Source organism: Bombus bifarius, unplaced genomic scaffold (assembly GCF_011952205.1).
Source record: "Bombus bifarius isolate JDL3187 unplaced genomic scaffold, Bbif_JDL3187 scf7180000007984, whole genome shotgun sequence".
Classification (NCBI taxonomy): domain Eukaryota; kingdom Metazoa; phylum Arthropoda; class Insecta; order Hymenoptera; family Apidae; genus Bombus; species Bombus bifarius.
Window position 1 is genome coordinate 5334481 of NW_022884367.1, and position 16829 is coordinate 5351309.

General features: G+C 32.6%; 1 protein-coding gene across 1 annotated transcript; it reads left to right on the plus strand.

Moving 5' to 3' along the window:
• The first annotated feature begins 13559 nt into the window (after positions 1-13559).
• Positions 13560-14789, plus strand: LOC117204936 (sialidase-like). Its single transcript, XM_033442860.1, has 2 exons — positions 13560-13574; positions 13829-14789. The coding sequence occupies exons 1-2, from the start codon at positions 13560-13562 to the stop codon at positions 14786-14788; spliced, it is 975 nt and encodes a 324-aa protein (XP_033298751.1). The 3' UTR covers position 14789.
• The last annotated feature ends 2040 nt before the right edge of the window (positions 14790-16829 follow it).

The window sequence follows — 16829 nt, forward strand, 5'->3', positions numbered from 1 at the left end:
TTCTGCGAAGCAATTAATCTAGTGGCACCTGCGCGTTAAGTATTTGCATGACATTGACTTCGAAATATGCTAGCATAAACTTTACGTTTTTTTTATTTCCATTGTATAAAATATTCATCACGTACAAATTGCAACTGCAGAGGACAAATAATCACGTGAGAAGTTATTTATACTGGTTGAGGATTTTCCAACAATAATATATTCCTTTCCTCTTTTCAATTTATACCAGACTTATTTAAGAAGTTTTACAGCACCGCGTTAATGAAGAGAATATGCCGCGCGTGAGCTGGCAATCCGAAAATTTGACGAGGAGCAAAGACGACGTCGATTCATTTGCAGAGAGAGAACGATAGGGAACTCGGTGCTTATAAGCACCTAGATCCTCGAACACCTTCAGACGAGAAAAAAGAATACTTAACAAAGTTCAGCAGGTCCCGAATTTTTTTTCGACTTCGTAGTATAACGCTCCTCGGGGGAGCCGTGGTAATTAGCGGGAAACGCAATTACGGGCATTTAATTAAAGCAAGTCGTCGTCGTCGTCGTCGTCGTCGTTCTCTCTTACAACCTCACCCCTTCCGACCCACCCCCAGAACCCTTCAACCCCCACCTCCGTCGAGTCGTTGGAGGTCGCGCCCTTAGAGGCCACTACCGAAATTTTAGCATTTTTTCAGTAAACGATATCTCGAGTCACGAGACGTTCGTGCCAGCTCTCTAATTATGCGTTTGCGGCCTTTTTTCCTCCTATTTTTAACAATTCCTCGTTTTTCCTCGTTTTCTATATCGTTTGTTTTTATTTTTTCGCTCTGCCCGAGGTGAACACACAATGAAGTGAAAGCGACACTGGCGCAACTAGTCTCTAAATTCACTCTAAACAAGTATTCTGCTTAAAACGCTGCTCTACCCAGTTTTATCCTTCACCCGCCACCCCGCGCGGCGAAGGGAAACATAGCGCAATTGATTTTTAACCGAGCTGCAATGTTTGTTTTCCCGAAAAAACCACAGCTTTGTTATTTGCTCTTCGAGTGGCATGTTTACGCGTGATTAATCGCCCGAATAAAATTTAACCAATCATAAATTTAAAGGCACGTACACCACCGTTCGCGTATGCCTCCACGCTTTCGTCGATTTGACGTTACGGTATATGGATTTTATTAAACTGTATTTAATAATAAGAAATTAATGATTACAAGTGATATTTATCATGATTTTATGGTACTAACGGATTGTAAATTTTATTTATGTAATAGGAAGCTTGCGAATGTACGAATTCTTCCGAACTTTAGTATTTAATATATCTTATCTTTTGGCGTTTAATTTATTACAATAATATTAAAATTAGATATTTATGTAAAAAGTAAGATAGAAAAAATATAGTATAGAAATAGCGTATTAGGACTAAATAATTCATTTTTTACTGAAATAATCACGATAAAAATATGATGTATTACGTATATTGTGTATGAATCTGGTCTAATTTTTAATTAGAAATCAGCAAATTGGTTTACTCTTATTCCATAGAATTGTTTTAATCTATGAAAAAGTAATATCTAGCGGCTAGTGTGGATAAGAGCAATTGGATAACAGTAAAACGCGCCCTGGAGACTTTTAAAAATTTCTTAAATATAACAGGCATGGCTTCGTCGTTATTTCATATCCCATATCAAAAATTTTCCATTTTCCTAGCTGTTAGTTGAGTTCTCGAATCTGTTGCTGAATAGCGAACTTTTCAAAACTCTCGTTTGTCAAAGTTAATTTGAACTAGTATAACTTCTGTAATTGTTTCGCTTTTGGTTACCTAATTGGATTAGGTCAGATGTCATATTTTATTTTCAAGTTTGGAGGATTTTGATCCAATTTTTGTATGGTTGCTCCAAAAAATATTTAAACACTAATTTAAGTTTGAGTTTCCTAGTAATGTATTTTAGTTTACTCATTAATATTATTAACCCATTAAGCACGAGTATATTTTTATAAATAGTTCTCTTCAAATGCATAAAAAAGTGGCAAATACAATGCAATTATCAATACGTGATGTAGCTCATTGACGACAACCGTATTTAAAGAATTAAGTCACCTTCCGATTGTATTTCGAAATTCAGATAAAATAATAGCAGAATATGTTACGTTTGAACAGTATACACGCTTCATAGAAAATCTGCTGCATATTACGTATAAAACATAAATGTTGCGGATATACTACGTATATATTACTATACTATTAAACAAGTTAGTGAAGCAAATTATCGTGTGAAACGTTAAAAATTCTATAATGCTTTATACTATATAAAATAAATATAAAATGATATATATATATAGATGTATTTTAATTATAACTACGCTCATTTTAAGTTTTTATTATGAAATGCGAACAAAATGAGGTTACTAAAATATGGGCGTTGAATATTAAAGTGTATTGTATATTTGATTTTTCAGTCACGATGGGAACAGCTTCCCACATGAATACACTTCTGTATACGGAAACGTATTTATAATTTCATGTTACTATATTCTCATCAGAGCAATTCGCGGGAAAGAATAAAATATCTGTTGTTCGGTTTTTCTAACGCGGATTCCTAAAATTTATCGAAGCTTTTTAGTAACGCTAATGTCCAAAGTCACGATAAATTGTCATTTAGCGACCGAGATTATGGATACGAGCATGCAAACACCGGGATAATAGAGTATTACGATAATTACGAATGTTATTCATGTTGTTAAGCTCGTGTTAAGCTTTCTCTTTGTTCTCAGGTTGAAAGGTGCGAGTAAAAAGCGATTACTATCCCACGCTGTGTAAATGTGAACTGTACGCTTAATTGAGCGATACTGATATATGTTTTTACACATCAAATATTCTATTTATATAAACTATACGCGTGGGAAATTGACACGTTTATACGAAACCACGTACATCTGAAGATAATTTTACCAAAGTTAAGTGGAAAATACACGAGCAAAATGAAAGTAATTTCTTTGGTACTATTTTTATGGTAGTAATATTATTACATTATAGTAATATTATATTAAAGATTGTGACTATTATTTCCATATTAATTGTTTAAAATTAGTCAAATTATATATTATTTAAAATATTTGTATCCGATGCCTACATTCTGTGATATAAATATTTCACACGATCCGAAATGTCAAAATCATAGAAGACAATTAAACATACGATCAGTGATTCCAGTTTAAGTATACGATCTCTACAAACAAATTTTGTAGGAAACTAAAAATTATTTACAAGGAAAATTAGTTCAAAACTTATAATGTTCGTTCCATTACTTAAAGAAATTCGTATTTGAAAAATCGGTTATCAATAAAAAAAATATATAGGTAAAATATTTTGTTAAAAACTACACAAGTTTCATCAAGATCAACTGTTCGAACAACTTCCTTACAAGATATCAGAATGGTGATCGGTAATAATTTGTCATCATGAGAAATGAAAGTCACATCGCAGAAGTAAGAAACGAAACGAAATAAAGGCAGTTACTTATGCATGAATATTCATAATCTAGATGTTCTAATGTGTTAATTAACCAGCCAAGAGAGCAGTGACTTAAAAATATAAAACAGATTATTGTCCACGAACATTGTCTTAGCTCATCGAACTGTCGTAATTAAGATGACTGAATGAAAATGCATAGTCACATTGGTAACAAATGCAGTAGTAAGCACCAGTATAGTCTCCTACTTATAACGCTAACGGAGAAGTGGGAAGCTGAGGGAAAACGGAGTATGTAACACTCCAATTAAGCTGAGGCATCAGTCTACAATGTCTAGAGTACTGAGCTTCACAATGAAGTCCTCCTGATGCCAGACACTGTAACGAGTTATAACGTTATAATGCCAAATACCATATGCGGGTTCTCGAAACGTTTTCCTATGGATCTTCCTTTGATCTTCTTACGTCCGATGAGAAATCAACAGAGGTACGCAAATACAGTTAATTATCGAACGATAATCTTGTTTTAAGAGACTATTGATTCAGATACTACATCACAGGTTCAGATACTAGATCAGTTTCCCTTTGCCTCGTCTGGATAAATCACAAGTTACTATACGTCACGTATAACATGTGATGAACATCACGTGCGAAACTTATTCACTGTAATTTCTGTGCATATATCTTCTGGTATAAATGAGTGGAATTTTGATAAAATGGTACACGTAGGTGCAATTTTACTGTGTAGCTATACATATACTTTCGGTTTTCATAAAACGTACGCTGTTCAAAAGCACAATATCGTTTGGGAGGTATAAAGTTTTTATTGTTAAAGGAAGTAAAAGAATTTTTAGTACCTTGTACTGCCGAAGCTTGATTTCAAGATCTGAGTGATTACAATTTTTAGACTGAATTTCTAACACGAAGCGCTTAAACTCTACGTGATTGAATACTAGTAACATATTTAAAATATAATATTTGTGGTGTCATCATTTTTCATATAGCAATGATACGCTCTAACGTTTTTGGTACATTATCTAATATTTCGTTTCACACTGTCAAACAAAGCAATAGGTCAAGATAAAAAAATTAATTTAACACCGATATCTATGATTTTATTTTCTAACGGAATAGATAGAATTTTAAATCATCTAAAACATTCTTCATTTAACTTTATAAATTATTTATTTAGTATTCAGTGTTTTAATTATTTTGTATTTTAATATTGAAATAATTGCATTATAATGGAAATTCCTTAGAAAATAGCAATGAATTAATCTACTAGCGCCACGATTCTTAAACAATCAATTAATAATTGATAAAGTATATTTATAAACATAAAGGCAACTATGTACGGCTATATTATTGAAAACAAAATATTCAGTTATATTAAAAAGAAAAAAGAAAAAATGTTTGATTGGATTGCTTGGAAGATTCCATAAAAGCTTAGTTTGTCCTTGTTCTGTACAAAGGAAAATCCGCTCAAATTGTCAAAGCGACGAGACATTCGTCAGCGGCTGGTTGGGCGTTCATCAGCGCTTCTTATCTTGCAGAAGAAGAAAATTTTCGAGGAGGTAGGGAGACAAAGTGCTTTTTAGTGAGTCGTTTCGAGGATTAACGCTTCGTCAATCACGATGGTTTCACTGAGACGAAATTTTTCCAAGGACACTTAGCACGAAATCCAAACCAGCTACTTGAACAGGCCCAGGAATTTGTTTCCCCTTTTTGGTTTTCTTCCCTCCATCGTGTTCATCGTATCAAAAAGTTGTACTGTAATGTTCCAATATATACCTCAACCATATTTTAAATTACATTATTATGCGAAATAACGTGCAAGCGGAATTATAAAGTGTATCCATACGATAGTATTAAAGTTTATTTCTATTAATTCTATTGTATTCTGAAATTTCTACTTTCTTCTAAGAATTCAGCAATTAAATGAACATTGAAAAATATTTAACATTTGTAATCGTTTGAAATATCACAAAATCTTTTATGACCAGCATGAATGTAAGAATATTCTTGTAAAATTACCAATTTCGTCATCGACATCTCAATATTGCTGAAGGTACAATTTAATTAATCCACCTTGGAACTAACAACTAGCTTACATTCGTCGAAGTTTCGGATTCGGGAAAGTTCGTACTTTTTAAAGCGATTGCGAACCGATACAAGTTTGCGAGTTGCGTTTTATGTCGCGCTTCTTCGTTTTCCACTCGGAATTCATTTCGGTTATGGAGCAATTCCAGGAATTGTTGGCAATTTACGGAAACTTGTCGTTGTTCCCAGGAGGGGAGGGGCACATCGAGCCGTGAAAGAGAACTGATAAAAACTAGAGCTAAAACATTCGCAAATGCCACTTGCACCGAATTGTTGGATGGCGCCACACATTTTTATATCTGAAAACAGTCCACATGCTTTGGTACGTATGGAATTAAACAGCGGTGCAAACAGTTGGATTAATATTGTAAATTACTTTCTCTGTTATTAGTCTCTTTATATTTTTCGTGTTGAAAGTGAATTCGTGTATATTGGAGTAATTCCATAACGTGGATTGTTGTTTCATTTAAAAAATAAATACGTAAAGTAAGTAAACATTAAAATTGTGTTTTAATTAATGGATATAAGAATATTTTGTACATTTATTTGGCTTGGCATAACAATTCTTACGTTATGAATGTGAATCTAATTTATGCCAAATGTAACAGAAATGTAAGAAAGTATTACAAATTCTTCAAATCCTTCAAAGATGGACCAGTATTACTATTATAAGTCTCTCGAATAAAAGAGTTAAAATAGATACTTACAGTAGACATTTCAGGATATCCAGAGCATATACATACAATATACATAAATATACAAGAGAAATTTGTTATCTTATGTAGGTATTACTGAAAATGCTATTATATATATTTTACGAAAGCCAATAACATGCATCGTTACGAATAATAATGTATCATTGTCATGTTTCGTATTTTTATATATAAATTATCGATAAACACATTGATTTCACAAACATTTTACTTTCGTGCTTTTATTGCAAACACGTAATTCGATATTATGAAACGTTCGGTATTAAAATATATTATAAAATGTATTTTTCCTTTTGTCTTAATTAATGAAATCACTTCTCCGCTAATTAATAATAATGTCGGCATCCTTTTTTACAAATGTTCTCACGTATGATAAGTTTTTATTTTTTAATTCGATTATGAATCCATTCGGTGGTAGTTTTACTTTCTTAAAACGTTAATAAAAATCTGTTTGGTTCCTTGACTCCATAATGAGTCATCATCTAGAATTCAAAAATATTCTATGATTACGTGACCCGTTTGGTAGCTTATGATTCAACAAATTTCATGACTTTCCACTGTAATAACTCGCGTTGACGCTATCTATTTCACATTACGTACGTAGAATATCATATGTATACACTATGTATTTAACTTTGATATTTATTGACATTACTTGAGTAATCACGAGGCTCATTAGAACGATATTACTTATCATATGTATACACTATATATTTAGCTTTGATATTTATTAACATTACTTGAGTAATCAAGAGGCTCATTAGAATGATATTACTTATACAGTTAAAACTACCTAACAAAAAAATCGACTAACAGAAATACGTGTTTTATTACTATAGCAAATCAAATACTTTTAAGTAACAGTTGTAAAGCGGAACATTACAGTATTAATTAATTTTTTGCCAGCAAAGTTTGAATTGCTGTAATATATCTACTTAGAGTCGTGCAACTCATAAAATATTAATTTAATTTCGCAACGTCACAAAAAGCTATTTCAATAAAACTCATAATTATTTTATTTTAGCAATACGAATTTATACTTTAACGGCGCCGAACATTTAATGACACTATTATTAAAAATAACTAGTAATATAAAAATAAAGTAGAAATCGGCTCGCATATTTGAGCGCTATAATTGGAATTAATTTTAATGAATCAAAAGCTTTGGAATAAATTTAAAGTCGAAGTACTTTTTACCGGCAAACCGCTTACTTCGATTCCAATTCAACGACTGCAGAGGAGTTCCTTGACGAGAGCTGATCAGAAATTCACCCGGTGTTTGTTTGTCAGCGAAACTTTTTAAGCAAAACGATCCTGACAAGGGATTCTCGAAACTACTAGGACTTTGGTCTTTTCTCGCCGTATTTCAACATACGATCATATTCGTGGCGAATATACATTCTCTGTTCAGTCTCGTTCCAAGTCTCACGACTTTGAGACTTTCTCGCGAATAACTTTGATTGTCGATAGTCCCAATTTTCCTACTATCTCATGGACAAAAGTATCGATGTAAAAACTTATCTCGATGTTGGTAACTTTGTGGAGAAACTTTTTTTATTTTGTTTTTCCAAGGGAAATCGTTTTCATACCTGTTTAGTACTTTCCACTGTCTTAAATATATTAAAGCAACGTAGAGGGTGAAACTGACAAAAGTTATAGTTACGTGGTTGGCGAATTTTAGAATTAATTTCTTATTGTTTTTAACAGTTACAGTATAGTACTAATATGTTGTCTCAAAGTGTCTCTTGGTTGTTTTTTATTTCATTACTAAACTTAAGTGTACTTGGTAAACTTAAATAAATTCGTTTTTTTTCAGGAATTTAATACTTATTTTTCAATTCTTTTTTATTTGTTACTTAAAGTTTGTCGCTAATCGTAATTACATCATTTGGTAAATGAGCTCTATGCTCTTGGAAAGTATTAGTTGCTATCGATATTTCAGAGGATTTATTTCTTGGTGGGAAATCAACCTATTTCTGCTACGATAATTGCAACGATGTCTTATAGAAAATAAAAATATATTTGAAATGCTTAAAAATATGATACGTATGATAATAGTATATATGTATCGTTTATACAAATATGTTAATAAGTTTCCACTTGAAATAATTATCTTTTTTGAGAATTTAATATACAGTGTTTCTTTATCCAACAAATAAATTCATATTTTTTCGAAGGTTGGTTTCTATAATAATTCATTCTGATTCGATCACGTAACATCGTCAATGCAAATGACATTTTTGTATCTGATTTACAGTACAAAATTATTATCACATCTCCATATTACAGGAGAAAGTAGTCCTAGATTACGCAGTCAGTTAGGAAATACCTATCTTAATTACATGCGGAGCAATAATTTTCGAAATTTACAGAATACCAAACGACAGCTATTATCTTCCGTAATCAGCTTTTGACATTCGAAATTCACCAATTAAATTCACTGCTTGGCATCTCATTTCTATATGTACTTTCTCTAAACTGGTTGACACGCAGTTTCAAAATATGCAGACTCGTCTTGTATGAAACGCATGAATAATTAACTCAGATGTTTTTTCTTCGGTACACTTTGATCTCATAAATTCGATACAATCTACGATGAAACACGAACCCGATTTCACTCGTCCGAAATAAATCGTGACGGTATCTGCTCCACCTAGAAGATGTCTGAACATTAATTTACTTTTTTACACTGATACAATCGATTTCAAAGATTTGCCATATTTATTTGCGTTTAATTAGAAATTTTAATATTTACAATTTAACCACGAATTAAATTTAACCGCCTTCACACGATTCCTGTTGTTCCAGCTGTGTTTTTATATTAAATTGTATGTGCATAATTTATTTAAAAAAAATTGAAGTTATCAAGGCGGAATAATTCTTCGACGTAATTTTAAAGAAAGAAAATGTACTATTATATAACACAATTTTGCAAAATTGAAATTAATATATCTCGTGAACTAATAATTCTTTTACCATAAATAGCTTAATATTTTTTATAGTGAACGATGGTCTATCTCGAGTAATCCATTGAAAAGATATATGACTCCATTAACAAAAAAAAAAAAAACTGGCCTTCATATATCCTCTACGCATTCAATTTTTATCTGAAAAATTTTTCATATAAAAAACAGTTTATGAGTAATTTAAGCTATACGAGTTAAGTGATTCACCCCATAAACTTCATCTAGTATCAATTAAATCTCTGTTAGCCTCAAAAACAAAATTAATATTACACGCAACGTCGTTTTGTATACATCAGCCTTCAAACTTATCCCAAAAATTTTAGTATAAGAGCACATTTTTTGCAGAACTACAGGAAGTCAGTAAATATACAAAAAACTTGGAAGGTTGTTCTTTTCAATTTTCCTCAAACATCGCTAGGGGAAAGGAAACAAAAGCTCAAGTATTTATAAAAAAATCTTAACGAGTCTGTAATTAGTGTAATTACCGTTACCACCGTGCACTTAAGAGTTTGCGCAGTCTTAATGCCTCTGTCACTCGAAACGCTGCCCATAATTCCTTTTAATATATCCTGTCTAGGAAAAGGGAGAAAAGGGGTAGAAATGTAAAAAGTGGCAGTGTCGGTGCAGTATCTAGATCGAAGCTGTGAACGAGGGTCCTCTTCGGCGATTGCCAGCCAGAACGGATTACCTCTAATCTCTGACATTAGCTCCCTTTCTGCATCGACCGTGCTTTACACGTTTCTATGGGAATATGTCTCAATTTACTTTCTGCCTCCTCTTCTCTTTTTTTTCCTTCTTGCCTACAGACGTTCGTCCGTGAATACCTGAATATAGAATGGAGGAAATAAATCTTTGTAACGCCTGTAAACGAGAATTCTTTGGAAGCTGCTAACTAGAAAATCGTATTAAAATAAGGTCTGAAGTTCTTGCACCCTCCTTCCCAGCGTATCCCATTATTTCATAACAAATTATGCTCTACTTTAAGTAACGCGTTTCGTATAAACTAATGCATTTGAAACAAGTTGGAAAGATAAATTGCTTCTTTAATTCAAACATAGTTTTTAATTCATCATAGCTTTAATAATAATTTTAATTAATTGATTAATTAATCATTTAAAATCCAGCGAATCACATACGCAACTGATTGTTTAAATTTATGAAGAAGAGAAAATATGGTATGGATATGAAATATTAATTTTGAAATTTATCTTTCCTTTTCTTAAATAATGAAGGTAGGTGACGAATATGTTCAAGATTCGAAAATTTGTCGATATCGATCGAAACTAATTGTTATCGATTTTGTAGGAAACCAATTTCGGAGTAAAACGGATAAGACCAAGCGATTTATTATCAAACGTAGTTATTACTGATTTGATAATCCAGGCTGTCGTAACAATAAGCATCAATCACGAAGTCGAGCCTTCTGTATTTGTACAATTGACAAATTTATTCTGACAAGGATTGAAAACGCGTTTATACTGTCGTGGTTTACTTCGCATCTTTATTTAGTATATTACAAATTTTATAATTGTTTCGTAATATTTGTTTATCTATATTATTTTTTCATATCAATTTCAACATTATTCTCATTAAATTAATTTTATATTGTACAATCAATTATTTTATATTCTAAATTGGTTGCAGCTATTGCAAATGTTCACAGTTATATTAAGTTATGTAACATCCCATTAAACTTAAATAATATGATCATCGAACTTAATATTTTCATATTCATTATAATTAATTAGGAATGTGATATGGAATATTATGGAATATACCCCTACGATACCCTATACGAAATAACCCTATATTCTTCATATTGATTAGATGCAACTTATAATATTATAATATTAATTTATATACAAACTATGTTGGTCATTTAAACTTGTTAATTCACTGAAAAATGACTTAGTAAGAAACAGCTCCGAAAATCTTGCCACATTGCAAGGAATTAACTAAAGTTTCAAAGTGTGTTGTTATCAAAGACAGTTGATACACGTGAGTCCTACGTACTACGTGAGAGGGATGAAAGAAACTACGTGTCTGAAACAGTGTAAGCAAGTTAATGCAAGAAAATGTGATGCAAATACAAACGACGTTAGAAGGATAGATAGAATCCAAGATAAATCTGAAACTTCTAATGGTAATCTTCTTTATAGAAATATGAATATATGATAATTATGAATAATTAATGGTTTATGTGATATTTCGTTTGCTTTCTCCAAATAATTTTTTAACAATGTCATTTTGTACTTTCTTTCATCTCGTTTCTAGTATTTCAAGTTTCTAATTTCCTCTTTCGTCTCATCTTAAAGGACTGAATACGAATCTCCTATGGTTTAGGTCACAGGCCTATCTATTACAGCATTTTGAACAAATTTCTAAACTAGGAAGAGTCATAATCATAAAACTTTTACAAATTTCGTTCTATATAACATATATATATATATATGTAACATAAATTGTCAATTTTACGTTATTTTATGCAATGGCACATATAAAGATTAGAATATATTTCGAACCTTTATTTTTCAGAAATCATTCACAATTCCAAACAGTATTTATAATATCCCATAATATATAGTGTGCTAATATCATTATAATGTTTTGCAAAATATATATTTTACCAAAGAAATTCTACATAATGAAATAATTATACCTTAAAAAAATTAGCCTTGACCTATGAAATATTTTTTTCGTGACCTCTCGCTTGTTTCGTGAGGACGTCTAAATGTATATGAGAAGTCTTGAATGACCGTTCATTAACTTTATTTAACGAAATGAGAAAGATCGTGATGAAACGAGGTTAATATAACGCGAAACGTTGCGTAATTGGAAATATTAGAGCGTAAAAGATGATAGAGAAACTTTTACGGCTAATTACGGCAAATGACATTGGCGAAACGTAGATTTGGACAATATACCTGACATTGGGTAATCGCTTGTTGTTCTTTCTAGAAAGACACATATGCGAGGACGATCTCGATCGTCAACAAATTTGTACACCATCTTCATTCTGCCATAAATTTCGAATAAAGAACGCGAGAGCGAAGGCGCTGAATCATTTTTCACGACTTTTGCGTTTATGTAACAAGTCTCACACATAAAGACGCGAATACCTTATTGCTTAGTATTACGTGGAATACGTGGAACTTCCTGTAGGTGGCCGATTTGCATAATTTAGTAAAACGTATGTTTCTATTCTCTGCGAACTCTACGCAATTTTGGGTATATTAACATGGTCCTGTGTTTGTGTTGATTAAATAATCGAATAACAGAGTTACCAATCTTGCTTGGCTATTAATCAAGGAAAAAGATTTGGGCAGTTACACGAATACTAACTTACAGTATTAGAATAACAGTATTGTAAGCAGACGAATTGTATAGACAGATACAGATAATATTTATTGGATGGAAGAATCGTGGACTGAATAAATTTCCTTGAGATAGCAGTAAGTATATTATAGATTTCTTAATATCACTAAAGTATATGCTCTGTGAATATTGGATAAATTATAACTTATAAATATAAATATACAACTAAAATATAAAATTTAAAAGTTTTAAATATAAAATCTAATTAAATAAAAATATAAATAAAATCATATCTAACCATAATGATCATTACTGTTATAATTGTTTTATGAACAAATTATCAGCGATTTCCAGTGCTTCGTTGCATATTGCGTTTTATGTCAAAATTTATAGAATTAATATAAGCTTTTGCAGATTAAACCATAGTAATAAATATTTCTCTTTCCTTTACGAGTGAGTTGACAAGTCGATTGAATTGTTGGAGTAATTATGGTACGTGTGTATGACATTTCCGGCTATTGGAAACGATACGTCATCATTGATGACATTGATTGTTTCCTATACAGATATTAAATTTGGAAGAAACATGTGAAAGTATATCAAAAAGTTGAAAATTATATTCTTTCATAGAAATTGAGAGCAATATCAGTAATGTTTATTTGAAACCTCTAATCACCATTCTTTTTCTTTCATTTAACAATCATAATTTGTCTCATAAACATACATGTTTCATAAACGACAAGAGAATATATACTTAAGTTTAATTATCCTATCGTTTACTAAACAATTATGCAAAACCTTTTATTCAACCATAGACACCGTAAATATTGAACGAAACATAATTTTCTCAATTTTGTAAACCTTTAAATATCTTTGCAATATTTTACGTCAGTATAAAAGTTTGGGGGATTTTGTATCTTGCAAGTGAAAGGAGTTCTCGCGTGGTGTGTCACCGTATAAATACCGACGAATTTTTCCTCTAAGCCACAGTTCGATACCATTCCTTAATCCAAATACACCATGAAGACCTTCGTAGTAAGTAACAGCACCTTTATCCACATAATGAAACTAATCTAATCTAATCGAAACTAATCCAAACAAGCATTTTCTAACACACTTTCAAACTTGCATTAATTACAAAATTAATTTTCAATTCCTTGTTCTCTTCCATGTTTCCATTTAACTTTCCGTTAACTAACCGTCAAACATTTATTCGTTTTCATTAATAATTTAATCCTTTATTACTCACACGTATTACATTCATTTCATCGCGCAAAATAACTATTTAGATAAAAAATGCGATAACATATATTTTCTTTCAGGCTTCTTTACTCGTCGCTTCACTCATCGCTATTAGCGCAAGTGAATCCATAAAGAAAGTGCAGAAACGTGGACTTATCGGTGGCAATCATGGCTTTGGCGTATCAGGCGAAGTAGCTTCAGCTAACTCCGGATACCTCCCACCTGTATCCTCTGTAACATCCGTCAAGAAACCCTACGTAGTGTCCTCCGCTCCAGCCTTGTCCTATGGTGTCCCAGCGTCAGTGTCATCTTACTCTGTTCCAGCTTATGAAGTTCCAGTCTCTGCATCAGTTCCATCCTATAGCAGCTCTGTTTCGTCAGCAGTTCCATCCTACACCGCTTCTGTCTCCGCTCCTGTTTCTGTTCCAGTCCACGCTCCTGTCTCTGCTCCAGCACACGCTCATGTCTCTGTTCCAGTCCAGGCTCCTGTTTCTGTTCCATTCCACGCTCCCGTTTCTGTTCCAGTCGCATCTTATGGTGCCCCTGTTGCTGCACCTCTTCCATCTTACAGCGCCTCTGTCTCAGTACCAAGTTCAAGTTATGGTGTCCCTAGTCTGTCACCAGCACCAGTTCACAGCAGCCCTGCTCTAGCTGCTTCAGTACCTTTGTCCGTGGGATCCGTCAGTGTACCTAGCACTTCTTATGGTGTACCAAGCGCCGTTGTACATTCCGTGCCATCTGTGGGAGTCTCATACAACTCAGCCAATTATCCAAGTAGAAATTATGGTGTCCCATCAAGCTACGTTTCTGGAGGTGGACTTTCACTGGATTCTTTCAACGTGCCTAGCAAAGTTTATGGAGTACCTAGCTCAGGTAGCTATAGCAGTGGATACTCTAGTGGATCAGTATCAATTTTATCGTCGGGCAACTTGGCATCGAGCTCTGCTCACGCAGCTTCCAATGATGGATATTCATACTCTGTACCGTCGAAACAATTACTTGTCTAAATTGAAATTATATTGTCGTGTGAAATCAAAATGCAATGCAAAAGAAAAGTTTTATGAAGTTTTGGTCGCGAGAAGCTCCACAATATGCAGTGTTATATATTTCACAACTAGAGATGAATTGTTGAGTTCCTTTACAAAATTACGATCGTAGTTTATAAATTCGATAAATAAATTGATTGTTCGCACGAAATTGTATTCTTCGTAAACTTTCAATACACGTGGTTTACGCAAATTGTACAATTCTTTATATATTTGAATAAAAAAGTTATACTATTTTCAATTTATGTTTCAATACTTTCCTGATCCTCAAATATAGTTTCCGTGTATTCATTTTGAACGAGGAAGAACGTTTTACTCTATCACATCACTTTTTATAACTTTCTCATTAAGCAATCATTCACATATTATGATATAATATAACGTATAACTTACACGTTTATGCATTAGCTTAATTTTCATCTCGCTCTTAAATCTTTAGACATAAAGATGCAAATAAGTTCTAACTTTCTTAATATAAATTTGAATGCTAAAAACGATAAGATGATCAGAGAAATATGAAATCTGTAAGATTCGATGAAGCTTGTATGTTCATTGAAATTTTCATTTAAATTGGGACAAGAAAATATTATCTTTTAATATGATTTCATATGATCAAATATCCTTTTTGGAAACACTCAACACGTATGAGAACTTTATCCCACAAGATCGTAATAAATAAGATTACTATTAATAGGATTATTATCGATTCTATAATCTTCTTGGAAGGGATATAAATTTTTTATGCTCAAAAATTCCATGACATAAATTTTTATACAATCTTACATTACAGATCTTCTCAAGTAAACGGGCTTAATTCTTAAACTTTAAATCATTAAAGATGGTTATAATTGTGCGCCCACTAAACCTGAATATAGTCGATGAAATTTCAAATTAGCTAACCCTCATCACTCCAATACTGTCAGTTGGAGTAGCAAACTTGCGTTTGGCAACATTGCTGCCAGTTCAAGTGATAAGGGTTAACAACGCTGCTCGAACATAGCATACTTTAGTAACCTTAGGCTAACTAAAATATTTTTCTACGATTATTTTGTCCAATTTGCATATTATTACGCTCTGTTTACTGCAAAATGCAAACTGACGATTCAACTGTCCTGTACAGTGCTAGCATACTGACAACCAGCTTCATCGTACCAAAAGAGTTAAACCGCAGACGGTAATGGCTGGAACATTTCTGAGTTATATGTATAATTTTTGGTTTACGTTTGTATCGTTATTTTATTCAATTATATATACAATTTTATTTTTTAAAAGACAGATACGGTTAGGAATAATTTGTAGCTACGAGTTCTATTTAAAAAATATAATTTGTATGTGTAGTTTCTTTTTTACTCTAATTTCAAAAACTGCAATTATTTATGTATTTTTGTGTATCTAATAAACAAATTTTATAAAATATAAAACATAAAAGCAGAAAAATGTGACCCAGTCACTTATCATCCACGATTCTCTATCCAAAAAATACGAATAGTCAGAAAGCAATCTAGAGTTCAACAATCGTAATCAGAATTCGCACAAAGTTAGACTTTAGACGCGTAGATTCACGACGAAACAAAGCGAAATATAACATCAGTTGGAAGTTTCAATTCAGTTTGTATTAACTAGCTTATGCGTACATTAGATATGCCATTACAAGCTATTTCAAGTCACCCTTAGTTCTTCGTCCCCACTTCTGACAATCACCCTTCGTATCCCACTGGAAAGCCCGCGGTTGTGTACTTTTTCAGTTGCCTACCGCCATTCTCGTAACAGTATCTGTAATCGTAGGAGATGTGTGCGTCACGCTCGTACTTCACCAACTTCAGCAAGTTGCCTTCTCCGCGAAGCTCACGCGTGCACTCACACGAATGAACCCGCGAGTGCACGCGCGAACGTCGAGCCGAAAGCGCGCGAATATACTTGTCGTGTGTACTCCTGTCCACTTTTTGCCAGAAAACTGGCAGTCACGCACTATTTTACGACTTCTGCCGGGCCTCTGAATTAA